Source organism: Abramis brama (genome assembly GCF_963993115.1).
Source record: "Abramis brama genome assembly, chromosome: 9".
Classification (NCBI taxonomy): domain Eukaryota; kingdom Metazoa; phylum Chordata; class Actinopteri; order Cypriniformes; family Leuciscidae; genus Abramis; species Abramis brama.
This window is the reverse complement of record NC_139971.1, coordinates 39,376,983-39,403,803: the sequence shown is the minus strand read 5'-3', so window position 1 is coordinate 39,403,803 and position 26,821 is coordinate 39,376,983. Positions and strand designations below refer to the sequence as shown.

At 38.5% G+C, this 26,821-nt stretch overlaps 2 protein-coding genes across 7 annotated transcripts; both read left to right on the top strand.

Annotated features, from left to right (window-relative positions):
- Positions 1-7,153: 7,153 nt before the first annotated feature.
- fosb (FBJ murine osteosarcoma viral oncogene homolog B) lies at positions 7,154-14,583 on the top strand. 4 transcript variants are annotated; one of them, XM_084123798.1, is made up of 6 exons: positions 7,154-7,416; positions 7,559-7,746; positions 9,408-9,740; positions 9,823-9,930; positions 10,318-10,680; positions 11,544-14,583. In XM_084123798.1, the coding sequence occupies exons 1-6, from the start codon at positions 7,353-7,355 to the stop codon at positions 11,595-11,597; spliced, it is 1,110 nt and encodes a 369-aa protein (XP_083979924.1). In that variant the 5' UTR covers positions 7,154-7,352; the 3' UTR covers positions 11,598-14,583. The 4 variants fall into 4 exon arrangements, with proteins under 4 accessions (XP_083979924.1, XP_083979923.1, XP_083979922.1 ...); XM_084123797.1 differs by having other exon boundaries at positions 10,820-14,583; XM_084123796.1 differs by having other exon boundaries at positions 10,318-14,583.
- A 781-nt stretch (positions 14,584-15,364) lies between these two features.
- Positions 15,365-26,512, top strand: cUnh19orf47 (chromosome Un C19orf47 homolog). Of its 3 annotated transcripts, none has more exons than XM_084123766.1 (8): positions 15,365-15,421; positions 19,007-19,094; positions 19,821-19,935; positions 20,289-20,370; positions 20,522-20,635; positions 21,324-21,473; positions 21,626-21,702; positions 24,482-26,512. In XM_084123766.1, the coding sequence occupies exons 1-8, from the start codon at positions 15,403-15,405 to the stop codon at positions 25,016-25,018; spliced, it is 1,182 nt and encodes a 393-aa protein (XP_083979892.1). In that variant the 5' UTR covers positions 15,365-15,402; the 3' UTR covers positions 25,019-26,512. The 3 variants fall into 3 exon arrangements, with proteins under 3 accessions (XP_083979892.1, XP_083979893.1, XP_083979894.1); XM_084123767.1 differs by having other exon boundaries at positions 15,367-15,421; positions 21,330-21,473; XM_084123768.1 differs by lacking the exon at positions 21,324-21,473 and having other exon boundaries at positions 15,367-15,421.
- Positions 26,513-26,821: the final 309 nt, after the last annotated feature.

Sequence of the window (26,821 nt, the reverse complement as noted above, 5' to 3'; positions counted from 1 at the left end):
TCTCTCGCATTCTTTGGGAGCAGACAGACGTACACGCGTGGCGAACCCGGACGATGAGAACACTGGGGAGGTAGAGCAATGACCTCATGCTGTCTGCCCCTCCAGATGTTTCCAGACACGACTGAGAGTTTCCCCATTTACCAGACAGAAGCAAAGGGAGAAAAAAAGGAGACTCGTTTCTTTATGAGGTGTGATGGATAAAGATAATATGTTATAATATGTAGATATCCAAAAGAATCCAACTTGGAATCATACTAAAAAACGGGACTACTTCCCCAAATGTTTAACATATGTTGAAATATGTGAAAGATCAGCGATTACCGTAGTTCCCACATGCTAAGGTACACCTTGAAAATAAACCAGCCTAAATTGAGCTGGTTTAGATTTAGATTTAGAGTTAGATCCGTGTCAAACCCCTCCAAACACACTTGGTGGCCTCAGCAAACTTTAAAGGGGGGCATAAGATAACTTAAAATCATTTAAAATAAGGCAAAATACAACAGAAAAATCAAGATCTAATTCACACCCTAAACAAAAGTGTTTTTTTTTTTTTTTTTTGAAGAACCAGGATTATATACATTTTAAGTTCTAAAATATTTTACAGAGCATAAATTGTGAGTAAAAAACAAAACAAAAAACAATTTAAATCCTTTTTTTAAATATGAAGAACATTCTGCTTTTAAAACTTCTGGAATTCTGAAACTTATTTTAATTATAATTATTAAGTTAGTTTCTATGGATACTCCTACCCTTGGTTTCACAGACAATGCTTAAACTAGTCTCACACTAAAATGCATGTTTGAGTTGTTTTAACTGAAAGCAACTTATTATGTCAGAGTCATTGTTTTGTCTTGAGATGCACATCAGTAATTTTTTCTAAGTCAGTTTTATAAAAAGCCACTTAAATGTCCTAATTGAACTAAGGCTGAATCTTGGCTTAATCAAGCCAAGGCCCTGTCTGTAAAACCAGGCCATAGTGTCTTTAAATAAAAATAAAACAAAAGGAAAACAAAACTATTATTAACTATTATTGTTGACCCTTTTCACAGACTGTGCATTTCCACACTTATCAGCATCACAAATCCAAGTTTTTCATATTTTCATAATAAATTTAGTATCCATTTATAACGCTTTGTGTTTGGTAGTTAATAAAAAGCTTTAAGGGTGTTTATAATACGATGGCTAATGGAGTGACAGCAAATTTCTCATAATTCTCTCTTCTGACTGAACAATCTCTCGATATTTATTCCCTCTTTTGGAAAGTCGTGGAAAAGCTATCATGCATTTTATCCTCACTTATCTCACCATTATATTAGTTTACCCAACTACGACGACTTCCGCTTCTGGGAACCCCGGAAATGTGAAAAAGGTCCTTGTGGGTCAAAAAGGTTGAGAACCACTGCTCTAAAACCAGCCAGGGTGGTTTACAATGATTTTTCAGTAGGGAGATTTTAAGATTTAAGCTCATCTTCACAACAGAGACTATTTCCTTACACATTAGCATTGCACTCACTGTACTTTATGCTTTAATGCAAGTATTGTTTTCTTAACTTCACAACATGTCCGCAGGGAAGCCTGTGTTAATGGAGGATACAGCAGCAGACAGTCAGTTTCAGTTCATCTGCAGATGTTCCGGTTCTCTGCAACTCCGTCCGTCTGTGCAAACACAGTCGTCTAAACCCAGAAAGTAAACGAAGGTGCAGGGCAATAACCATAGATGTATAAAATGCAATAACACATTGTTGTGCAGTTTTCTTCGAGAATGCACAGAGTATTATGAGAGCGTTTCGGCTCATTGGGAAGTTAGAGAAAGAGGTTATGCAACGCTGTTAGGGTGAGGATGCCAAAATGGGTGTCAACAACACAGAGCTATTGTGGGATGGGCCTTGCTGTTGCCTGGTTACAAATATTTTGGGCAGGGAACCAGGCAAACATGTCCCGCCTCTCCAGGAAACAAGACACTCTCGTGATTGATGCAGGGGTTCAAGTTGTACAAAGAACAGAGAGAGAAAAACAGAGAGAGAAAACAAAACACACGGCCCTCCCCTGCATTATGGAACTTTTTTTTTTGGAGCAAGATGGCAAGGGTTAATTAAAAAAAACAAGGCAGACAATATGGCTCTTAAGTAATGGCAAAACAGGACAACTAAGCTTTATTTTTGCATAAAGCCAAATGAATGCATGAGAACACCCAAGACCCGGGAGCGCAGTTGGGCTGTTCGAACTGAAATGCAAATAAACATATTTTCCTATTCATTGTTCTGCCAGTAACTCACAAACTGCAGCAACTGTAGTCACGTATAGAAACAAAACATGTGCCGATCGCCTGAGTACATGCGTTGTGCATGCAAGTTTGTGATTACAGGACAAATCAGCATGCTAAATGACATGCTTATATCTCTTGGGTTAACTTACTTAACTAAGAGAGAAATACAGCATGTTTAAAACCGCTGATACGTTTAATAAAAACTTTTAAAAAAGGAGCAAACTTCTAATATAGCATAGGTGCACAAGCTATTTATATATTAAAAAGCATTCAAAAAATTATAATTTTTTTTTTTTTACATTAAAACAATTTTAAAATACAGTAAAAATAACCTTATACACATGTACAGAACGCACTAAATGTTAGGCTGCCTGTTTTAGTCCTGTTCTAGAGATCGAGATTTTTTACACTTCCATATCATCACAGTCTTTTACTAGAGCTTTAATGACTTGCAGTGTCAATCAATTCTGAGTCATTTTTTGTACTTCACACCACAGCTTCTGTCTTTGGAACAGCTAGACTGTCAATGCATTAACTGAATTTTTTATTAATATCCTGTTGTAGTTCATCCACTTTCTGGTTTTGTCGGTTTGTCCAGTTGATGTACTACAGAGTCTGCACCTCTTAAATCAGTGATGTTCAATCGTGCTGGGGATCCATGCACTGACATGTGTTGAATAAATGAGGCATAGGATTGAAAACTAAGTATGTACATTGTTTTACTAGTTAAGTATTTTAAAAACAACTTTATTGTAGTATCGGCAAAAAGACAATTGTAAACATTATACACAATATACAACAGTTAAGTGAGAATCTCATAACTTGATGTATATGATCATTACCTTTTATAACATTTGCATAGTTAATTTTACTGTTTCATGCCAAAAGCTGTCAAGAACCCTGTCTATGTCACGCTTTTAATGCACCAATGGTAATTCTGGGGTCTAATGGCATGATTTATATCTTGTTGATGATATCTTGTTATTTCTATTTAATTTCCAAATTAATTGCACTATTTCTTTGCTGTTGATTGTGGATAACTAGATGCAATTATGTATCCTGTAAAACATGAAACAATTTGTTTGTACAATAGCAACCAAATCTACTCTGTATTTAAAAAATCAGAACCTTATAACATGTAGGCCTGGTTTCACAGACAGGGCTTAGATTAAGCCAGGATTAGGCCTTAGTTTAATTAGGACATTTAAGTATAGCTTTTATAAACTTGCCTTAGAAAAAAAAAAGTGCATCTTGAGACAAAACAATGGCACTGATATATTTTAAGATATGACAGGCCAAGTTGCTTTCAGTTAAAACAACTCAAACATGCATTTTGGGGGGATAACAAATCAAAGATAACTTTGATAACAGATTAAAGAATGCTTGATGTATAAAGAGCAGTGCATTCAATTTCTTTTTTAAATAAGCTGTATAATATATTGAGTTAATTACAGTAGCTAGATAAATAAACTAATAATGTCTTCATCAAAAATTTGCCACTATGTTCAAGTTGTCCACATTCAGCCAATAGTTCGTGCATTGAATTAAACCAATTACACCTGGATTTCCTGCTGTGTAAGCAACATGTTTCAATTATTTAAAAACGACGTTTTTTTAGTTAAGAATATTAATGCAAGTAACTATTGTGCATATCTAGATCTAAAAACCTTAAACCTGATTTAATATCGGTAGCTTGTTGTTTTATAGAATATCAACTACTTAAAAGAAGCCTGATCCATGTAGTAAAGTAAAATAGACACCAGCCACAGTCTTTTGTGTTTATGCAAACCTAGAGTTACTCAACAGACATAAACATACTATTTGGCATACATTGTGTAAAAGATCCAAGAAGTATGATTTATTGTGGACTATAACAGGCAACTAACTATCTAACAGACATTTCGAGTAGCCTCAAGCGTGGTTTTGAAATCATTAATTTTGTTACTAACATGACGGCTACTATCCGTCTGCAATAGTTGCAGGGTTATGTAGACGGGACGATTAGCACGCTAGCTAAAAGAAAAGAAAAAAAGATTAGCACGCTAGCTACAGCTAATGGGACTAACTACAAAAATAAACGACGACTAAAGTAAGCCTACGTGTGTTCTACTCATAATAAACTAAAACATGTAACTATGCGCCTTTTAATATCTTGTAAAAGTCACAAGAATGTAAACACACACACACATAACTGCAAGCGCGCTTTCCCACAAGGCAAAACTCTCACAGTTTAACCACTGTGTGTGTGGCTGTGCCGCCCCTTTAAGGGTTACCGCGGAAACCGGTTGCTACGCAGCAAAAACAAAAAAGTACCAATCGTCGTGACGTCCTTGCGTAAGACGCGCGGGAACGCCGTTTCCTCGGCGACGAGACGTTGTATACATACGCAGGTTTGGTTGTAAACGTCGCGGGATTGTTTGCTTTAAAGAATCCGTTTACTTGGTTTTGCATTAAATGTGAGACGGTTAACAGGAGTTTGTTTATTATTATCGTATTGTTTCCCTCGGTCTGTACATTTCTTGACTGGAATGGAAATGTTATTATGCAGATCAACGGAATTTAAAGAGACAGTTCACTCACAATGAAAAGTCACAATGTACTTATTCCTGATGTCGTTCCAACACAGTATGCGTTTATTTTGATTGTTAAACTAAAATACGTTAGTGTTAATGAATTTCTTTCGCTTGTTAAACGACTGTCAGCCTCAGACACCACAATGTTAGACAGGATAACAGTCACCATTCATTTTTATTGTACGTTAGTGAAAGTTAATGCATTCTGAAAAATGCCGGGTTGTTTCAACGGTAAAATATATGGACAAACACAACTTGGATTTTTGGGTTTAAAATCTAATTTAAAGTCTATATTTGACCGTTGAAACAATTTCCAGAATTCACTTTCACTACTATGAAAATGAATGGTGACTGTTATCCTGTCTAACATCACATTCTGTGGTCCACAGAAAAACGGGGGTAGGGGTTTGGTGAGTAATTTAAATGATGACTTTTCAGCTCTTCAGTCAAACTTTCCAAGTTATCAAACTAACATGTTATTTGCATTAACCATTGGGCCGCCTAAAGCACCTGCCACTGATTTAATGCTATAGATGCGTCTCCTTATCTAGTTCATCTTTAAACATCCCACGTATAATTTCTCTGACGTTTTAACGTGGATCCGACGGATTTGGGTAAAATGTTTGAAGTATCCTACTCCGCATTAGTCATTCTTGTTCGGTCGTTATAACGTCTAGCACAGGACACGGCGTTCTCCGCCGGTGACGCTCAAGAGCTGCTGACTAATTGTTGTTTTCCCCACCCTTCCTTTCCTTCCCCACCGTCGAGATATAGCCTAAGGTACTGGTTAGTACACCGTTTTACCTTGCATTATACCACGTTTATTTGAGTTACCTTATTAATAAGCCACGCTCTTTCCCTGCACACAGAGCAATGAATCACCTTTGTTCCTACATGAAGTGAAATGTGACAGTAGCCTATGTGACACTCACTATGACTTCCGTCACTACATCCCACTGCCCGGCCTGGAACTTGTACTACATGCTTCTTGTAAATGGCGAGGGTATCAGCCATAATAATGAGCGCTTTGTTTGCTGAACAATCCTGACAGATCCCACTGATCGCCGTGCATGATCATTTTAAGCATATAAGAGATTGTCTTAAAACTAGGATGTCATTGAATATAACAACTGTAATTATAACATATTTATATAACATGATAATAACAAAGAGATAGATGCATATAGTTCCCACACTTACCCACTACAGAAAACAGGCAATGTAAATCACTGCACCGACCGGTTCTCAAGACTGTTAGCAGCGAGTGAAGATCCAGTGTATCGGGGAATCCGCGGGGCGTGTCGCTGAGAAGTTTACAAGTGAGTCAAAACAGCTGAAAGAGGGATTCCCTCGTGTGCTACTGCTTACCTCAGCAAAATACCCTTCTTAAATTAGCTTTACGATTGCTCAGGTGTTTTATATAGGTGTTCCGCATATGCACATCTTTTTTTTACAGTGTATATATATATATATATATATATATATATATATATGCCTACTATATATATAAACACACACACACACACTATAACACTATGCACTATAAATAATATTAAACTGAAAAACTTAAGCTCAACTGTTAATTCAACTAAGTAAATGTTGTGCCAAAGTTAAAACATGCAAAATAAAAACTGACTAAAATCGAGTAGACATGGCAAATTATTGTGACTACTTATTGAATATGATATTACACTATACAATAAAATTTTTGTACAGCGTATAGTTTTCATAGCTCTAAACAGAAACAAGGTTTTTACATTTGTTTTATTATTCTGTTCCGATCTCTTTAATATTTTAATGATTAATATCAGTCTACTTTTTAAGTGTAATTTAAATATAGTGTATAATTTAGGAGAGAAAATGGTTTATGTAAACCTGATATATAAATTACATAAAGCTACAGTTAAACATAAAGCATGTTAGGCCAATAATGTAGGAGAGAAAACAGGTCAAATAATTTAGGAGAGAAAATGGTTTATTTAAAGCTGATATAGTGACATATAAATTACATAAAGCTACAGTTAAACATAACGCATTTTTAGGCAAAATATGTGCAAACCGTGTCGTTTCTAAATATTGTCCGTGAAAACCATGTAACACTTAAAAATATCTTGTGGAAGTAATAGTAAACGTACCTATTCTTGACCGCGAGCTCTTCTCGTCTCTTTCTGTGGGTGAGGGAATCCCTTACACGTCATATTGCTTAGATACCAAAAACAAAAACAGTGCTTTTAGACCATATATGGGCATCTACGTCAGCGGAACACCAGTAAGAGGAGGAGCCAGGACTCCCTACTTTACAATGCGTTCTCAGGCTTCATTCACAAGAGCGCTTCGCTGCTGCCGAAACACCGCACACTTTCTACTCCCGTTTATAACAAACACATGCCGGATTATTTTTATGGATTTATAAATGCACATTTCACGGATTGTACCAAGACCTGGGAAGTGTTATCCAAGGAGCGATTGGAATATAGAAGTTTCCTCCAGCAGGGAACTGGATTGATGTCTTAATGCAACTATTTTGGAAAGAGACCAAGGGCATCTTCACGAAGACTCAAAATAAAACTGGTTACGGTAGGTGACTTTAATATAGGCTAATAAAACATTTAAATACAACGCACCCGGTTTCGCTTTTACAGTGCATTACGGTTTACAAAAGCATATAGACTTTAATGCCCTGGCAAAACGCTTCAGTGTGTCTTGTGTTGCGTGACAGGTGACTACCCGTTCTCACCGGGCACACTAGGTGTTTCGGCTTCTTTCGGCTCCACCGGGGAGATGTATCAGGGGTTCCCCGGAGACCCCGACACCGGCTCCCGTGGAAGCTCATCTCCTTCTCTTGAATCTCAGTACCTGTCTTCCGTGGAATCCTTCGGGAGTCCGCCCACCACCAGCGCACCGCAAGTAAGTCACAGTATTTAAACGCATTTAAACATCGTATAGCTACAAATAATTGTTTTGCTAAACAGCACGGTCGCTGCGAGGTTTGTGTCTGAGTGAAGCTGCAAAAGGGTATGCATTTGAATTCTTTCAATGTGTGTTTAGATGTGTAAAGTCGGAATAGAATTGAATAGAACACTGACATGTCAGCATGCGCGCGGAATCAGGCCGGTAGCAACGTGGTGGGTTTACAGCAGCACGCCGAGAAACAGATGACAAACTGTGGAACTCTCCGCCTCGCGCTCACTGCTACCGCTCTCGCTTCTGCGTGACGTCAATGCGTTCTATTTTGGAGTGTTACGTTGGGTTGCTAAGGGGAACACCGGGGGTGTGACGGGGGCGGAGGAACAGGCACGGGAGGGCGACTCTAGGCCGCTGATTGGCTGCGTCACACTGCGCACGCTCTGCCTAACACGCTTTCATATGAATATTAATGAAACTTGGACTCGCAACTGGCATCACTGAAATAAGAAACCGTACTAATATAGTTTTGTCTCCTGAATATGTTTTAAAGGGACAGTTCATCCAAAAATGAAAACTGTGTCATCATTTACTCACTCTCATGTTGTTTTAAACCTGAATGAGTTTCTTTCTTCTGAAGAACACAGAAGAAGATTATTTTAAGAATGTATTTGACGGTAGCCATTGGCTTCTGTGTTCATGAGGGTGAGTAAATGATGCCACAATTTACATTTTTGAACGAACTATCCCTTTAATAGTCGTGCACAGATAATTTATTAAATGGCAATAGTCACTGGAACTCTTTCTCACAAAACAGAAAGCTCTGATAAGGATCCATGTTTTTTTTAAATGTTTGTTGTCTGTTATCTTTAATATGGAGGCACTGGAAAATCCAGCTTTACCGCAGTGTTATTTTCATATCATTGATATTCTATTATAGGTTTTGTTAATATTAGAATTCATTTTTATATTGGTAAAAAAAATCGGGTTTTTTTTTCATACTTAAGCCTACAATGAAAAATTGGCGTAGAAACTATTTTCGTTTTCACTCGGAAATTGCTAGTAAATTTAATAACAATTAATTACAAATGAACTGCAAGTAACACATTGAATTAAAGATGACATTTTGAAGTGGAACGATTGAAATAGTATTTTCCTGTAAAACATACTGCAGTAATCTTTGTTGCATCCCCAACTTCGAAAAATTATTTCTACAGTGTAGTTTGCATACATTTTTATTTAATTTCATTTCATTTTAGGGAAACAATTTATTTTACAGTGTCCTTGTTACACGTTACATGTACTTACCATAGTAATAACAGTAAATTCTGCATAATTACATGCAACTAACCCTCAGCCAAACCCTAATCCTACCCTAACCCTATAGTAAGAACATGTAGTTAATTAATATTACTCAGTACTTAAATGTATACCTACACTGTAACAATGACAACTTAAAATAAAGTCTAACCCATTTTAGTTATTTTAGCATTTCAAGATAAACTAAATGAAAATGAGAAAGTGTTGCCTTAGCTGAAATAATTTTATTTCAGTTAACATTCAGTTTGTTTCAATTTTTTATGTTTTAGTTAACATTATTAATCCTGTGGATGCCAAGTTGGTGAGGCCCATAGTTTTACGCTGCTTATATTTTCTGATTCCAGGAGTGTGTATCAGCCACTGGCGGGGTAGCGTTGGGTGGAGGGTCGACCGGCACCGGGGCAGGGGTGGACATGCCCAGCTCATTTGTACCCACAGTGACGGCCATCACCACCAGCCAGGATCTGCAGTGGATGGTGCAGCCCACTCTCATCTCCTCCATGGCCCCGGGGCAAAGCGGCTCGGGCTCCAGCACCATGACACAGCCCGTTGCCTTGGATCCTTACGACCTGCCAGGCCCGAGCTTTTCATCCCCGGGAAGCTTCACCCCACCAAGCTCGGATGCTCCTGGCCCGGTGCGACAGTCTCGGAGCCGCCGTCGTGCGCGGGATGAAGCGGTGAGTGCATGGGGACCATGACGTTTGATTCGAAAAGCCTAAAACAAGGTTTAATAAGATACTGAATTTGTTCTGTTTCCAGCTGACCCCTGAGGAGGAGGAGAAAAGACGTGTGAGACGAGAGAGAAATAAACTGGCCGCCGCTAAGTGTAGGAACCGACGGCGTGAGCTCACAGACAGGTTACAGTCGGTGAGCGATGCTGTACTCACATATAATTTCACTTGTTACATTACATCCCATGCAATATTTGATCCATGATTACAGGTATCATAATTACTGGGTTCATAACATGCCATTCTGCTCTTTACAATGATAGTTTGTAAATGATACCAACGCACATGTGCATTGTAATTTGAAAGGGCTAGCATATAAACCCGCCGTAATTATACTGTGGGAACAGAGTTTAGCAATTTCGCAATTAAGAAAATAAAGTTTATTTGTGTTGTTGCTCTCTGAAACTATAGCAACACGTACTTTGAAGTAGTGCTTTAGGGAAAGCCTTGTTTTTGTGCTCATTTCATGTGATCATATAATCTCTGTCCCCTTGTGTCCCTCCTCTTGTCTCTCCAACATTAGGAGACAGACATTTTGGAGGAGGAGAAGGCCGAGCTAGAGGCGGAAATATCCGAGCTGCAGAAGGAGAAGGAGCGTCTGGAGTTCGTCCTGGTCGCCCACCAACCCGGTTGCAAAATGCCCTATCAGGACCAGCCCCCCGCTCCGCTGCCGCAGACGTCCCCACAGGCACCTTCTGTCTCCGTGGTGGGTTTGACTGTGAAGGAGGACACTTTCTACCTGCCGCCCGCCTACTCGTCCCACCACCACCACCACCACCAACACCACCACCAACAACAGCAACAGCAACAGCACATCCCGGTTTCACAGCCCACGCAGACACAGCCGGCCCCAGCACAACAGCAGCAGCCAGGGATGATGCAGGAGGTAGCCTTTTCTAGTTCTTTCTATGGGCAGGGCCAGCCGGCGCCGGACGGCCCGTGTCTTGTTGCCGACGGTGGCGGTAACCCTGACGCCGGCAGCTACATCCCCTCATACACATCTTCATTTGTGTTCACCTACCCAGAGGGAGCCTGCGGGGCCAGCGCTAACCAGCGAACCAGCAGCAGCGATCAGTCGTCTGATTCCCTGAACTCACCCTCGCTTCTTGCACTCTGAGAGCTCTGCATCTCTGCCTCTGCTTGCCTATCGACAGCACCACATATGTACATACACATTCAAACGTCCACCATTACACCTCTCAGACATCGCATTGATCGTTTACAGTTAAGCCCTGCGAGGCCCAGATGCGTTAGTGTCTGAGTGACTTCATCAGATGATGTAAGTGTATATTAATTCACAATGAATTCAGGCTTAATATCAAGATGAGTCAGTAGCCCACACACACACACACACACACACACTTAAATTGTCATAGACATTTAAATCCGTTTGACACATATCAATGCAAGCACATCTTTTATCTTTTTCTCGCTCCGGCTTACATTGGTGCACCATCTCCCTCCTCCTCTTTCTTCACGCCTGGTGCCTGCTGTGTATTTGTCTAAGCAAAAAAAAATCCGGGGGGGGTACAGAACTGCTTTGTGGGTTTTGTTTTGGGCTACCTTGCTACCCTTTCTGTCTCCATCCAGTTCATCCACACCTCGTCTGGCGTCTTCCTATGACAAAAGAACATGACCACACACTCTCTACCTACCTAGCTATCTCTCTTTTTTTTCTCCCTCCGTTGTCCATCTCCACATCTGTTTCTCCTCTCTCCTGTCTTTATGTACCTCTGGTTCTCACTGAAGCCTTCAGCCCCCGAGAGTCCGTTGGACCCTGAAAACCCATGGAACCTTGAGTGAGCGCCATCCGACACCACAAACCCCCCCCCCTCGCACGGACCGGCCCACAGAGGAACTTCACAATGAGCGGACAACTAAACGAACCAGCCACAGCGCGCAGATCAAACGCCGTCTCAGATGCCACCACACAGGCTAAAGGAACGGGACTCTTTATTCCTCCTCAGCGCTGAGGATTTGATTTCGGATGAGCGGAGGAAACACACTAGACCTCAGCAAGGCCGACAGAGGATCTGGAGGTATGAGATGATGAGAGTATTCGCATTGGTCGTGCTCCACTGAGAGCTTTCACACCGTGTTACGCCCCTTTCCCCTTTCCTGGGGTTTCATTCTGTGTTTCAACGATAGTATTATCTCAAAAGCGGCTTATCTGATGATCACATATGAGAGTGGATCTACACTCTGGGTTTGAAGAGCATTATAATCAGTGACCCAAAACAAAACAAAAAATAAAGAGAAAAAAAAGGACAACCTCTTGGTTTTGGATGAGTGGCCTCTGTGCTTCTAAAAGTCCTTGACATTGTCCTTGAGTTGAGACCTCTAGGCTTTGATTGTGAATGGAAGCCACAGAGGACTACATGTCCAGTTGATTTCTTTCTTTAGGGGGTTGTTCTTGTTGTTGTTGTTGTTGTTGTTAAAATGGAAAAAGCACAAATGTCGGCAGCGGAGGGAAGGAACACGTAACGGTGACCTACCTAAAGGACGGGATGTGCTTTTGAATATGAACTGTTTACTTTCCTGTGAATGTTTTGGATGTTTTGAGTTACTGTTTTTTTTGTGTTTTTTTCATGATGCTTTTTCTCTTTTGCTCTTGATTGTGCCGTTGCTGCCAAATGGAAGAATTTTGTGGGGCTTTTAGCTGCTCCTTCTAACTGTTGTCTTTCTGCAGTTATCACGAATATTGTTATTATGGTTATTATTATTATTATTTCATAATTATCTCATGTTGGCAACTAAAAAGGCATGTTGTGCACTATGAACCTTTTTTATGTCTAAAACTATATATATATAAATATATATTATGTATGCATATATATATATATACATATTCAGTGTATATATATACACAATGATTGTAATGTAATATATGAATGTTCAGAAAATGTTATTTTTGTCAATGAAGACAGAAGGGAGAGCTTGATGCACTTGGTTTTGGTTTAAATATAGATATTTTTCTAAAAGAACAAAAATATATTATAATAAACAATAACAGCCCCGCTTTACCTTAATATGAAAAGCATTGTCACTGCCTTTCATTGGAAACGTGTAATATGTATGATGACTGTATTAAAACTGTGGTGCACGTATATGTATCACAGGTTTGTGATTTGTCAATGAGGTTGGTCCCACAGCCCTTGTTCATCAAACCCTGTGGACAAAACACACTGGACGCAAAATATCTATAAATGCATAAACAGATCAATAAATATGCTATAAAGAAAAAGAAGAAATGAATTGAGTGTCTCAATGTATTCTAGATGATATTCAGCTGTGTTTCTCAAGCAGTGGCGTTGCATTGATTTATCATGTCCAGTGTGTGCTGTCTGCCCTTTGGCTTGTAAGTGTGTGTGTGCGTGCGTCTGTGTGTGTGAGAGATAGTCCGGGCTTGATGGACAACTTTTAACCAGCCCTAATTAATTCATGTTACGGATATGATCACAGAGATGGGAAGTATTTTGCAAAACAGACGAGGTCCATTGTTCTCATTGACTTCTTCGTGTGGGATATTTTACGGGGTGGAAACAATAATATCTGTACAGTTGTTTAAATCGAAATGCCTTTTCTTGCTACATTTATATACACAAGTGCACCATTGCCTTGTTGGTCGAATTTAGACCCAGAGGTTCAAATATAAGCAGAGAATGAGCTCTTTCCAACAGAGCCATTTGATGAAATTACGTTCTCATTTAGCATCGAAAACCAAATTATGGCGTCTCAAAGAGTGACGTAATGAAGGCAGAGCTGTGATTTCACAAAGTGGGACATTATATGATATCAGAAAGCACATTGTCAAACATGTGTGTCACAACAGTTTTATGTTGTTTTGATTTTTCAGCTGTTGGTGCTTTTGTTCCTCCTGCACCAAAACATATTATTACTGTATCTTTACGAATATGATCTGTCTCTGATATTATAACATAAGGAGATGTCGGTTAAATGATACAGTATCAGTGACTCTGTGGTCTTCCACTTTGCAGAAGCTCTTTGCTTAGATTAAGCTGTTCTAGCTATGGTCATCCTAGGTATTTTCAAATTCACAGTGCAATGCAATATATCAGATACTCTGAACCATGTAGCAAATCAAGCGAATTGTATATGATAAAAGTCATTTCTGATGCTACAGTGTCACAGTGAAGATTTGAGACAACTTGGTTTGTCTTTCCAGTTTACCTTGTGTATGGTTTACTCTGCTGAGACCTCAGTGATGGGACGGACATGCATGTCAGTGCACGGATTCATAAGTGAACTGTTTCACTTCTAATGCACATTTTAAGATTGCCTTCAGTATGAGTGAAATAGAACTACTTGTTAAAGAGCTATTTCTCCTATATCATCAAAGTTGGGTGTAACAAGAATCATCACAAAACATTTCAGACTGAAAATAATATGGTGCTTTTTCAATACTGTTTGTATATTCTTGACTAAGAAAGCTGATGACAGACGTGTCGTTGGAGATTTGAGGTTGTGTGTTTAGGACACTCATGATTTCAGAGTGCTTTGCAGAGCGAGTTTCAGAGTTCTCATATTGAACAGCATATTTAATACATACTGAACAACCCTTGTGAATTATATAATCTGACGTTCTACATTCTCTCTCTTTTCACCCTTTCTCCATTATGCTATATTTCTAGCCCTTTAATGAATGGAGAATGGCATTTCATATTGTTAGACTGTGAAATCTTGGTGTACTGTCCTATCTTATAATATCTTTGTATGACGTCCAATTTTTCTTGTAAAGGAAATGTCTACAAAATAAACATATTCACAAAGAATCTGTTAGTTTTTCAAACATATTATTAATTTTTTTTTTTCATGGTATAAATTGAATCGGGTAACGCTTTATTTTTATGTTTTCTTGTTACACATGGTACATGTATTTACTATTGTAATAACTATAAATTAGGCATAAGTACATGCAACTAACCCTAAACAAACCACCCTAACCCTATAGTAAGTAGCCTACATGTAATTCATTAATATTACTCAGTACTTAAATGTATAACTACAATGTAACAGGGACACGTTAAAATAAAGTATAACCATATTTTAGGGTCTGTGGCATCTGAAAACCCTTAGCTCAGAGTCTCAGACACTCAAACATACAGTATATGATTTCATTTTGATATGTTATTAATGAGCTTTTAACGGCATCTAGTGGATATAATAGAAACAGCACATTGAGTTATAAAATCAGAGAGATGGTTCACCCCCCCAAAAATACAGTATTATCCTAATTTACTAACCCTTTTGTTGTTTATAAAGCCGTAAGGCGTTCTTTCACAGGTGTAAAAGAAAAACAGACGAGTAAGACAGAATTACACCATTAACTTGCATTGCATCTCTTTTCCATGTAATGAATGGCGACTGAAGTTGTCATGGAAAATTCCGCTTAATAACAACCTTTCAGTTGTACCAGTAATAGCACACAAATTGACCCACTGGAGCAACAAAACGTTAAATAAAACATGTTTTGGAGCCAGGGATTGCTTGGTTCATTCGGAACATTCCGGTCAGCCGATTCGTTCCGAAGACGGAGAGGATGTGACGTCACGAGATTTCCGCAACGCGTCGGTTTTTCCCTGGCAAGATGGCGACCGTCACAACAGGTAAGAGAAAGAAATGACCCGTATTTTTGGAATAAGGTGACTGTACAGGTCCGTAAAGCGGCTTAAATCAATATTTAGCTTTATGTGGTGGGACATTCAGAGGGGAATGACTTGGAGAGGTTAACGTTTGGTCTTCACGAAGGGCTAAAGAGCAATAACAGCAGCTGGGTTCAATGAAACAGGCCCCGCGCTGTATTACTATTGTCTCGTTTTTACACAACATTGCTATTAATATGCTATTTATATCCCTCAAACTTGCTTTAATATATCTTAGTAGCGAATAGAGTAAAATATGTTTGTGCTGTGAAGTTTAGTGGTGTACACTGTTAATGGGCATTTTTGTAACAGACATATTATAATATGTATATATATATGTTACGTTAGTCTGTTTATTAGTAACTGTTAGTATTTTTTAAAAGAATGTCTAGATGTCAACAGACCATTATGCTTTTTATTCTAAAACCATTTGCAGTAATTTTGGTGTTATATGTATATGTAAATATGTTTATAGAACAATTCCCTTAAAATAATCGTGCCTTTCTGTATGAGTAAAAGTAATAATTGTTTGATACTCCACTAAATATAATAAACTGGTTTGTTGTTCTTATCTAGTCTCAGTGCCTGGCGAGGTTGGCTGGTTTATGAAGGATTTTTGCACCTTTTCAGCTGTGAGACCAGCTTTATGACCAGCTAACCCAGCTTGGCCAGTCTTTGAGATCAATTAAGACCAGCAAACCATTTTAAGGCGTTTTTCCAGCCGGGTTTATAATATACTCTAGTGTGGGCCAGTAATACGACTGACATACTGAACACTGACAGGTTAATCCTAAATGGAAATAAAACCTTAGACCTCTTATAGTTTATTTTTGTTTCAATATAAAAAAATATTTTGACCATATCCAAACAGCTAGTTTTGTTAAAGAAATTCTGTCCTCCTTTACTCACCCTCAAGTTGTTTCAAACCTGTATGAGTTTCTGTCTTCTGCTGAACACAAAAGAAAATATTTTTAAGAATATGGGTAACCAAACAGTTGATGGACCCCATTGACTTCCATATTATATAAAAAAATACTATGGATGTCAGTGAGACCTCAAGAGCTGTTTGGTTACAGACATTCTTAAATAAATGATGACGAGTTTTTGGGTGAACTATCCCTTTAAGCTTGTGAATGACCTTCAGTTACTGACACAAGACTCACAGCTTTAAAAATAACACCCATGCAGCTGCTCTGGCTGACCATGTGTTCTCTCTTTGTCGTTCATATCCTACAGTGAGGAAAATAAGTATTTGAACACCCTGCTATTTTGCAAGTTCTCCCACTTGGAAATCATGGAGGGGTCTGAAATTGTCATCGTAGGTGCATGTCCACTGTGAGAGACATAATCTAAAAAAAAAATCCAGAAATCACAATATATGATTTTTTAACTATTTATTTGTATGATACAGCTGCAAATAAGTATTTGAACACCTGTCTATCAGCTAGAATTCTGACCCTCAAAGACCTGTTAGTCTGCCTTTAAAATGTCCACCTCCACTCCATTTATTATCCTAAATTAGATGCACCTGTTTGAGGTCGTTAGCTGCATAAAGACACCGGTCCACCCCATACAATCAGTAAGAATCCAACTACTAACATGGCCAAGACCAAAGAGCTGTCCAAAGACACTAGAGACAAAATTGTACACCTCCACAAGGCTGGAAAGGGCTACGGGGAAATTGCCAAGCAGCTTGGTGAAAAAAGGTCCACTGTTGGAGCAATCATTAGAAAATGGAAGAAGCTAAACATGACTGTCAATCTCACTCGGACTGGGGCTCCATGCAAGATCTCACCTCGTGGGGTCTCAATTATCCTAAGAAAGGTGAGAAATCAGCCCAGAACTACACGGGAGGAGCTGGTCAATGACCTGAAAAGAGCTGGGACCACCGTTTCCAAGGTTACTGTTGGTAATACACTAAGACGTCATGGTTTGAAATCATGCATGGCACGGAAAGTTCCCCTGCTTAAACCAGCACATGTCTTAAGTTTGCCAATGACCATTTGGATGATCCAGAGGAGTCATGGGAGAAAGTCATGTGGTCAGATGAGACCAAAATAGAACTTTTTGGTCATAATTCCACTAAACGTGTTTGGAGGAAGAAGAATGATGAGTACCATCCCAAGAACACCATCCCTACTGTGAAGCATGGGGGTGGTAGCATCATGCTTTGGGGGTGTTTTTCTGCACATGGGACAGGGCGACTGCACTGTATTAAGGAGAGGATGACCGGGGCCATGTATTGCGAGATTTTGGGGAACAGCCTCCTTCCCTCAGTTAGAGCATTGAAGATGGGTCGAGGCTGGGTCTTCCAACATGACAATGACCTGAAGCACACAGCCAGGATAACCAAGGAGTGGCTCTGTAAGAAGCATATCAAGGTTCTGGCGTGGCCTAGCCAGTCTCCAGACCTAAACCCAATAGAGAATCTTTGGAGGGAGCTCAAACTCCGCGACAGCGACAGCTCAGCGACAGCCCAGAAACCTGACTGATCTAGAGAAGATCTGTGTGGAGGAGTGGGCCAAAATCCCTTCTGCAGTGTGTGCAAACCTGGTGAGAAACTACAGGAAACGTTTGACCTCTGTAATTGCAAACAAAGGCTACTGTACCAAATATTAACATTGATTTTCTCAGGTGTTCAAATACTTATTTGCAGCTGTATCATACAAATAAATAGTTAAAAAATCATACATTGTGATTTCTGGATTTTTTTTTTTAGATTATGTCTCTCACAGTGGACATGCACCTACGATGACAATTTCAGACCCCTCCATGATTTCTAAGTGGGAGAACTTGCAAAATAGCAGGGTGTTCAAATACTTATTTTCCTCACTGTATATGCTGCTGACCTCTTTTCCATGTTGGGTTGGGTCTACACCAATTTTTTTTTTTATATATATAATTGATTTTCTGTGCCTATTTTTACCTTTATGAGGGTGTTTTTCCATATCCAATTAATGCCAAATATGCAAATTAAAATAAATTCTCAATCTGCAATATAATATATAATGATATATTTTTTTATTTATTTGCACATTCATCAACACTTTCCTCTGAGACATTGAACAGCTATCTGACAGATAAACAGTCAAATCTAAAAGCCATGATAAACCAATATGATAGTGTAAAACTGCTGTACTGATTGCTTTCATTTTACAGTCATTTGTAACATAAAATAAATGCACACATTTCTCATTAGGTGCATCCCAGTTTCCATAATATGCACTGATCTATACTGAGTGTTTTGTTGTATAAATACTGCGATTAGTATGTTCACACTGAAAATTCCAAAAAGAAAAAGTGCACTCTAAATATCCGGATGATGCATTTAATTAAATGCAAAAACCAAATGTGGATTTTTGGACACTTTATGCACTTAACTGTCGCAGTTTCCCTCACGTAGCTGATAGGGAGCTGCTATATCAGTCTCCTTATAAAATTCATACACTACACAGTTAAGTAAGTGTATAGTGCATCATTTGAGAGACAACTTGTGAATTCAAATTTTTCGTAATGTATATAATCACTGTGTTTTCCTTGGTGCTTTAGCCACCTCAGAATGGATCCAGTTCTTCAAAGATGCTGGGATCCCTCCTGGACTGGCTGTCAACTATGCCGTATCATTTGTTGATAACAGGTAAAAACAAATGATTGCCTTTTAATGTAGTGATCATGAACATCTGTAATGTTCCTGTTGGGGAAAGTTACTTTTAAAAGTAATGTGTTACAATATTGCATTACCCCCTAAAAATGAACTGTTACTTAGTTACATTTTATGGAAAGTAATGCGTTACATTCCTTTTGCATTACTTTTTTTTCTGCTGGGCTTGCTTGTTTGTTTGTTGGTTTGATAAAAAATTTTATTCATTCTGAGGAATACTGAATCTGTGTTTGTGCAAGTGAGATGAGTAAACGCATGCACGCATTTAGTCTTAATCTACAATACCCATCATGTTCACACACAACTCCTCTGCTCTCGCTCCTGATTTCTTTCTACATCAGGACAGGAGAGTTGTCAGTCAATACATGGGAAAACAGCGTAACTTGCATTACTTATTTGAAAAAGTAACTCTGATATTTTGTTGTAACTTTGAAAGTAATGAGTTACTTGTGACTTGTGACTGATTATGTAACTCACGTTACTTGTAATGCATTACTACCCCCAACATTGCCTGTTTTTAAGAGAATGCTCAAAAAAGGATTGATCTCAGCCTGCTTATGTGTGCTTTAATTTGCTGGATGTTTTTCACTATTTTGAAAGGTCAGGATCTGGTCTGCTCTGAATGTGAACAATTAACATTTCTGAATTCTGAACACAACTGGAAGCTGTAAATGTCTCAAAGTACCTTTTTTTTCTGTCCAGGATTCAGAAAAACATGCTCATGGACCTCAGTAAAGAAATAATGATGGACTTGGGAATCACAGTCATCGGGGACATCATAGCTATTCTCAAACATGCAAAGCAAGTGTATAGACAGGTTGGTGCAAATGCTGGATTTTGATGTATTTGCGTCTGTAAATGTTTCAGAAAGTGAAATTGATCTTTTAGTAAAAACCTAATAAATGTGCCAATATTTTTGGCAGTTTGACATTATTGACTGTTCACTATCTATGCTTGCCAGGTTAACGTAAGTGTTCCAATATTTACAGACAGAATTATTAATATATTGAATTTTTAAATGTCAATTTGGAATAAAATAATATAGTACATAAATCAGCAGCAATCAGAAACACTGGTCTCTAGATATTGGTATCAGTATTTGTTGACCACTAAAGTTTGGCTTGCTTCATTATTCTGAATGTGAGCTACTCTTCCTTTCTCAAAATACAGGATATGTGTAAAATGGCAACTGAGGCCATTACGGCTGGGCAAACTAGTGTACAGGCTGAACTGAGACGTACTGCTAACACTCGTAAGTATTAAGTTGTTTTGCACTTGTTCCTCATGTCCTTAATTTACAGTTTCCCTGCAGTTCTTTACTGGTTGCTCATACAGGGAGTGATTTATCTTTGTCTGAATGGGCTGAAGCTGTAGCTCTGGTAATGTTCATGTTACTCTGACAGCTGCCACACGCATGATTGCCAATGCTCTGAGTCGGGACTCCCCGCCGAGCACTCCTGCCCGGCGCCCTGACAACCGGATATCAGTGACGGTCTCCAACGCCAGTGCCAAACCAGGTACCGGTGATTGAACTTTATGTAGATCAGTAGAGACGCCAGTCAAGGGTTTAGTGAATGCACCTTGCTAGTCTTTAACTGCTCCGATTATTACAGGACACAGAAATTATAAATATTATTTATATATTTATTATTTACGCTATTGTTCAAAAAATTGGGGTTGGTAAGATAAAAAAAATAAAAAATATAAGTCTGTTATGTTCACTAAGGATGCATTTATTTGATCAAAATACAGTACTAACAGTAATATTGTGGGAATATTAGTATAATTTAAAATAACTGTTTTCTAAAATGTTTTAAAATGTAATTTATTTATGTGATTCTGTCTCATTCTAATATGCTGATTTGATGCTCAAGAAATATTTCTAATTATTATCAATGTTAGAAGCTGCTGCCTAATATATTTGTGGAAACCGTGATACATTTTATTTTCAGGATTGTTGATGAATCCTGAAAATGAAAGTTCAAATAAACAACATTTATTTGAAAACTTGAAATAGAAACTCTTTGTAACAATGTAAAAGTATTTATTTACATATTCAAATATTTCACTTTTGATCAATTTAATGCATCTTTCTTTCTTTCTTTCTTTAAAAAACCCAGCATTGACCCCAAGCCTTTGAACAGTAGAGTAGATGGGTTTGGATGAACTCTTTAAATGGAATGGGATGATTTAAAACTTTCCCAGTTTTAGTTCCCAGCAAGCCAGCAGAAGAAAATGGGTTGCAAAAGAAGCGCCGGCGAGTCACTAGAGAAATGGAGGGGAAATATATCATAAACATGCCAAAAGGCACGACCGATCGCACCCGACGCATCCTGGCACAGCAGGCCAAGAAAGGTGCCCTGACATAGTATATTTGTTGAGGCTTAGAGCTTTATATATTATTACTGTAATTTTAAGTATTGAAATTAGACATGCCAAACTGAAAATCTGCAGTTGGTACAGATGAGATTGATTTAATCTTATCATCTTCCCTTTCATTGCCACAGCCAAGGTTTTAAAGCGTACTTCAGTGTTTGACAGACTTGGGGCAGAGTCTAAGACTGACACCGTCTCGGCCAATAAGGTGAGAAATTGTATTGATTTTGCCTATCCAGATAAACGAGAGCATAAACCCATACACTGATAATTGTTTTCTCTTTATTACACACATTGTTGTTTATTGACTCTGTAATACTACAATGTAGTTAACATTAGTTTGTATTGGGTCTCATGAAAAAAATTTTTTTTTACATCATTGCTAAATTTTAAATGAGCTATATGTAAGAATGTTCATGTATTAATCTCTTTTTTTATTGCAAATGTGTGAACAGCTTGTAACGAAACTTTAAAAACGAGACCTCTCCCGACTTCCTAGCTTGTCTATGAAAGCCTGTAGACTGATTTTTATGTGAAGGATTCGGGTCGTTTTTGCCGGGAAAATCAAAAGCATGTGACGTTTCCGCTCTCGAGAGCCTCTCTTCCGTTCAGTGACACGTGAAATTAATTCTTAATGTTCAGGATAATGCTGAAAGAGCCATTCTGTACTATAATGCACTGTAAAGAGATTCATTCAAACTATAGTCTCACATAGCCAGATCTATATAGTCTATAGTCTCAAATATACTTAATAATCAAACTATCATAATAGTGTAATTTTAATGACCTGATCTGCTGACATGATGCCGAGCTGGTGCAAACATCCACATCGCTATGATCAGATGCTTTCTAAACTGCTGCTTTCTCACTGCTGTTGTTTATTTTGTTATTGAGAGTAAAGCGTGTAGGACATTTTTACATATTAAAGGGTTAGTTCACCCAAAAATGAAAATTCTGTCAGTAATTACTCACCCTCATGTTGTTCCAACCGCGTAAGACCTTCGTTCATCTTCGGAACACAAATTAAGATATTTTTGATGAAATCTGAGAGCTGGATCACTCCTCCATAGGCTGCTAGGTGACCGAAACTTGCTGGCCCAGATATCAAGCGACGAGAATACTTTTTGTGCGCACAAACAAACAAAAATAACGACTTTATTCCACTATTCATTTCCTTCTCTCTGGGCCTCTAGTTGGTTCACGTAGTGTTTTTGCGCTGTGCGTCTGTGTTACACGTCATCACGTAGGCTCACAATTGGCCGACGCTGGTCATGTGTGTGATGCGTGTTGACGTGCAACACAGACGCGATGCGCTAAAACACTACGAGGCCCAGAGAGAAGGAAATGAATAGTGGAATAAAGTCGTTATTTTTGTTTGTTTTTGCGCACAAAAAGTATTCTCGTCGCTTGATATACTTAAGATTGAGCCACTGTAGTCACTTGGACTATATTAACGATCTCTTTAATAACTTTTCTGGGCCAGCAAGTTTCGGTCACCTAGCAGCCTATGGAGGAGTGATCCAGCTCTCAGATTTCATCAAAAATATCTTAATTTGTGTTCCGAAGATGAACGAAGGTCTTATGGGGTTGGAACAACATGAGGGTGAGTAATTACTGACAGAATTTTCATTTTTGGGTGAACTAACCCTTTAATCTAAACGTCGCTCTCAGCAGAGTGAACGGTGTCTAGTCTATGTATGTTAAGGGTATTTCCAACTTCTTTTTACCCCTAAACAACAATTTGCTGTTTGCTCAACGACCACCGGTGTCGCTAATATCAAGTGTTTCTGAATTCTACATATGGCTCTTTTAAATAAAAGGGGAAAAATCTATTCGCCCCCCCAATACTTTGTGTACAGAGTTATGCCAAGGCAGTTATCCACAACCTCATATAATAGGACTATGTATAAAAATAGATGATTATATAAAATGGAAAGAAAATATTCAGTGTTTGAAAATTGCTAACTTTTACTATGCTTATAAATGCAAATTTGAACAAATTATAAAGAATATATAATGCTTGCTGGCTCTGGGTGAGAGTGAGACAGAGATATGTATTTTGTATCATATACAAAGTTTACAACATTTAAATAGACATATCAAATGGTAAAAATGTGTATGATTCAGTATTTTAGCTGATATTACTCTTGACAAAGGTCTGATTTCTGAGGGACACACAGAAGACAGCAGTACAGCTATATGTGACCCTGGATCACAAAACCAGTCACAAGTCGCACTGGTATATTTGTGGCAATAGCCAACATTACAATTGTAAGGGTCAAAATTATCGATTTTTCTTTTATGCCAAAAAACATTAGGATATTAAGTAAAGATCATGTTCCATGAAGATATTTTGTAAATTTCCTACCGTAAATATATAAAACATTTATTTTTGTGAGTGAATGCAGCACAATCGCGAACATAAATGGACAACTTTAAATGAGATTTTCTCAATGTTTCGAATTTTTGCACCCTCAGATTTCTGATTTTCAAATAGTTGTATCTCGACCAAATATTGTCCACCATACATCAATGGAAAGCTTATTTATTCAGCTTTCGTGTGATGTATAAATCTCAATTTCAAAAAATTGACCCATGTGACTGGTTTTGCCATCCAGGGCCACATATATATTTGCGTTCGTGCTGTGCATAATTTCATTCATGTAGTTTACACTCATTCACTTCACACACTCATTACTACTTTTATAGCGTAGGAATTTTAGAGGTTTATGTGTAATATCATGCTATCCCCTGGATCAGCTGCTATCCAGCAAACACGAGGAGTGACTGTGTCTGCCTCTGTATATGGGATGATATTTTCCCATCATTTGGTAGAATTATCATTATCGAATAAGGTATTCAGAAGAGTAGTATTTGTTGTTCGTTCGTGATCGCTAATGCATTAACTAATGTGAACTAATTATAAAGTGTTTCAACCAATAACTGATTTTTTGCATCGTTGTCTCCCTGTCTCTTTTGTCGTGCAGCAGCCAACAGGTGTGTTTAGCCGACTGGGTGAAGCAGAGGAGGATGAAGAGGGTAGAGGGAAGACCATTAATGTCACTGACTCCTTCGAGGACAATGAAAGCGATGATGAAGGCTCAGTGCTGCAGTATGCCGGCGTCCTCAAACGACCTCCACCTTCTTCTAAAAAAGAGACCGTAAACACCAAATCAAAACCTCTCACTCTGCGTCGACTGGGCCACAAGTACAAGCTCCCCCCATCTGAAGGCACACCACCTATATCCTCTACCTCCTCCTCCATCCAGGAGGGGACACCTAAACTGGGTGTGCTGCAGAGACTGGGAAAGGCCCCGTCAGTCAACCCTACCTCCTCTACTCCTCTAGTCAGTCAGCCTGCAGACACGCAGGACAGTCGAGTCACGAGTAGCAGAAGCAAAGCTCAGGGCAGCTTCGCTCTGGCCAGCCCTAAGGTCAGTAGCAGCACAGGTGACACTCACGGGGCTCAGATGGACGCTGGGGCAGTCAGTGTGTTTAAGAGGCTGGGCACCCGGAAAACCTAATGCACAAAAACTGAAAAGGGCACCCCTTTTTATCCTGCTTGCTCCTTTTATAACCTAAAACCCACCTGAATTTCCATTTGAGTGAGTGGAGAAACTCTAGGACCACCCTTGATGGATTGGGAAGTCGATATGCTGTACCTCATTAAGCGTTATGATTATGATATTAGGGGACGAAAAGGGATGGCTGCAATATGTTAAATGTCAGTGTGTGTGTGGACATACCTGATTTTTGGTTGTAGGAATCGTTCTTTATCCTGCTTTCCGACTTTGATAGCTACTCTCCTGCGCTCCTGTGAGTGAAACATTTCCCCATAATGAAGATTTTAAAATGCATGACGCCCAGCATCAAATGCTTGAAATAACTTTTTTTTTTACTACAGTAGCTAAGAGACGTAAGTGAAAGCATGTGCTCTGTTTACCACAAACACCTCCATGAAGAAAGCTCATGTTCAACCATCCTCTTACCTCCTCCTGTTTTTAAAGAGATAGTTCACCTAAAAATGACTATTGTCATCATTTACTCACCCATTTACTCATTTCAAAACTCTGACTTCCTTCTGTGGAACACAAAAGATGTTTAAGAAATGTCCTTTTGTTGATTAAATAGTGGACACTTAAATGATTTGGTTATCAACATACTTCTGCAGAACAAAAAAGAAAATAAGTCATAAAGGTTTGGACATGAGGATGGGTAAATGACGACTGAATTGTGCTTTTTTTGGTAACCTATCCCTTTAACTTAAAGGATCAGAAAAGCCTTTTAATGCGCCTTAAGCTGTGGTCACACTGGACTTTAAAAAAAGAAAATTGAATAATTAACAAGTGATATATAAATATGCATATAAATATCTACTGCATACCTGCAGCTTGAACGTTTGTGTTCCTTGCAATCAGCTAAAGGTCACGCCGTGACGTGGCATGTCTTTACCATACAAATTAAAACGATCATGTTCCTCAAAGTTGGGCTTTTGAACACCATGTAACAAGATGTAAAACTTCTCCCACATTCGCATGCATATGATTAGAATTTAAGTGTCGTGTGACCGCCCCTTTATGACCACAACTGTTACTTTGCTTGAAATTGCACAGTCAGTGTGTAAAAGAGCCTCTGCTATCAAATTTCCACATTTGTAATGCCACCCAATGGAAATTTGTGATGTACTTGGGCAAGCAGAGCAAATATAGCATTGGTAATAGCATGCTGTTGCCAAGCAACGCACGTGGAGGTGGACCCTTGTGTCTTGTGTACGTTTTCACACCGTTTACTACAGTATCCACTAATCATCCTGTTCTTATAGGTATTCACCTTCACTTTCTGTGTTTTATGTCATGGTTATTCTGTTTTTATAAATATTTTAATTTGAAGCATCTCAAATGCAGAATTTAAGTTAGATTGTTTAAGGAAAAATAACTGAGAAAACATTTTAACTGGGTAAGTTTATAAAATATTAAGATTATTTGTTTTTGGAATGGATTGAATATAAAAAGATTTTAAAAAAAAACTTGAATTGTGTCTTTTATTTTTCAAATGTCATTTGAAATGCATGAATATATAAATTAATGGGTTTTAGAGCATATTATAGTTACATCATGCTTATTATCTTGGTGGTTTGAAGGGTTGTCATTATAATCATATCTGAATTTGAGTGCATTTCACAATGGAAGAAACTGATCAGCGCAATGCACCTTTGAAAGCGTTTAAAGGGATATTTCACCTAAAAATTTAAATTCTGTATTTAATTACTCATCCTCATGTCGTTATAAACACGTGCAAATTTCGTTCATCTTCAGAACATTAATGAA

What these genes read in the sequence shown, in the direction of transcription:
- fosb (XM_084123796.1), top strand. Translation starts at nt 7,353, where the DNA reads ATGCAACTATTTTGGAAAGAGACCAAGGGCATCTTCACGAAGACTCAA. An exon ending in CCACCACCAGCGCACCGCAA is followed by an intron (nt 7,747 to 9,407) that starts GTAAGTCACAGT and finishes TTCTGATTCCAG; the next exon opens with GAGTGTGTATCAGCCACTGG. An exon ending in TCACAGACAGGTTACAGTCG is followed by an intron (nt 9,931 to 10,317) that starts GTGAGCGATGCT and finishes CTCCAACATTAG; the next exon opens with GAGACAGACATTTTGGAGGA.
- cUnh19orf47 (XM_084123766.1), top strand. An exon ending in CAAAGCAAGTGTATAGACAG is followed by an intron (nt 19,936 to 20,288) that starts GTTGGTGCAAAT and finishes CTCAAAATACAG; the next exon opens with GATATGTGTAAAATGGCAAC. An exon ending in CAACGCCAGTGCCAAACCAG is followed by an intron (nt 20,636 to 21,323) that starts GTACCGGTGATT and finishes AAACTTTCCCAG; the next exon opens with TTTTAGTTCCCAGCAAGCCA.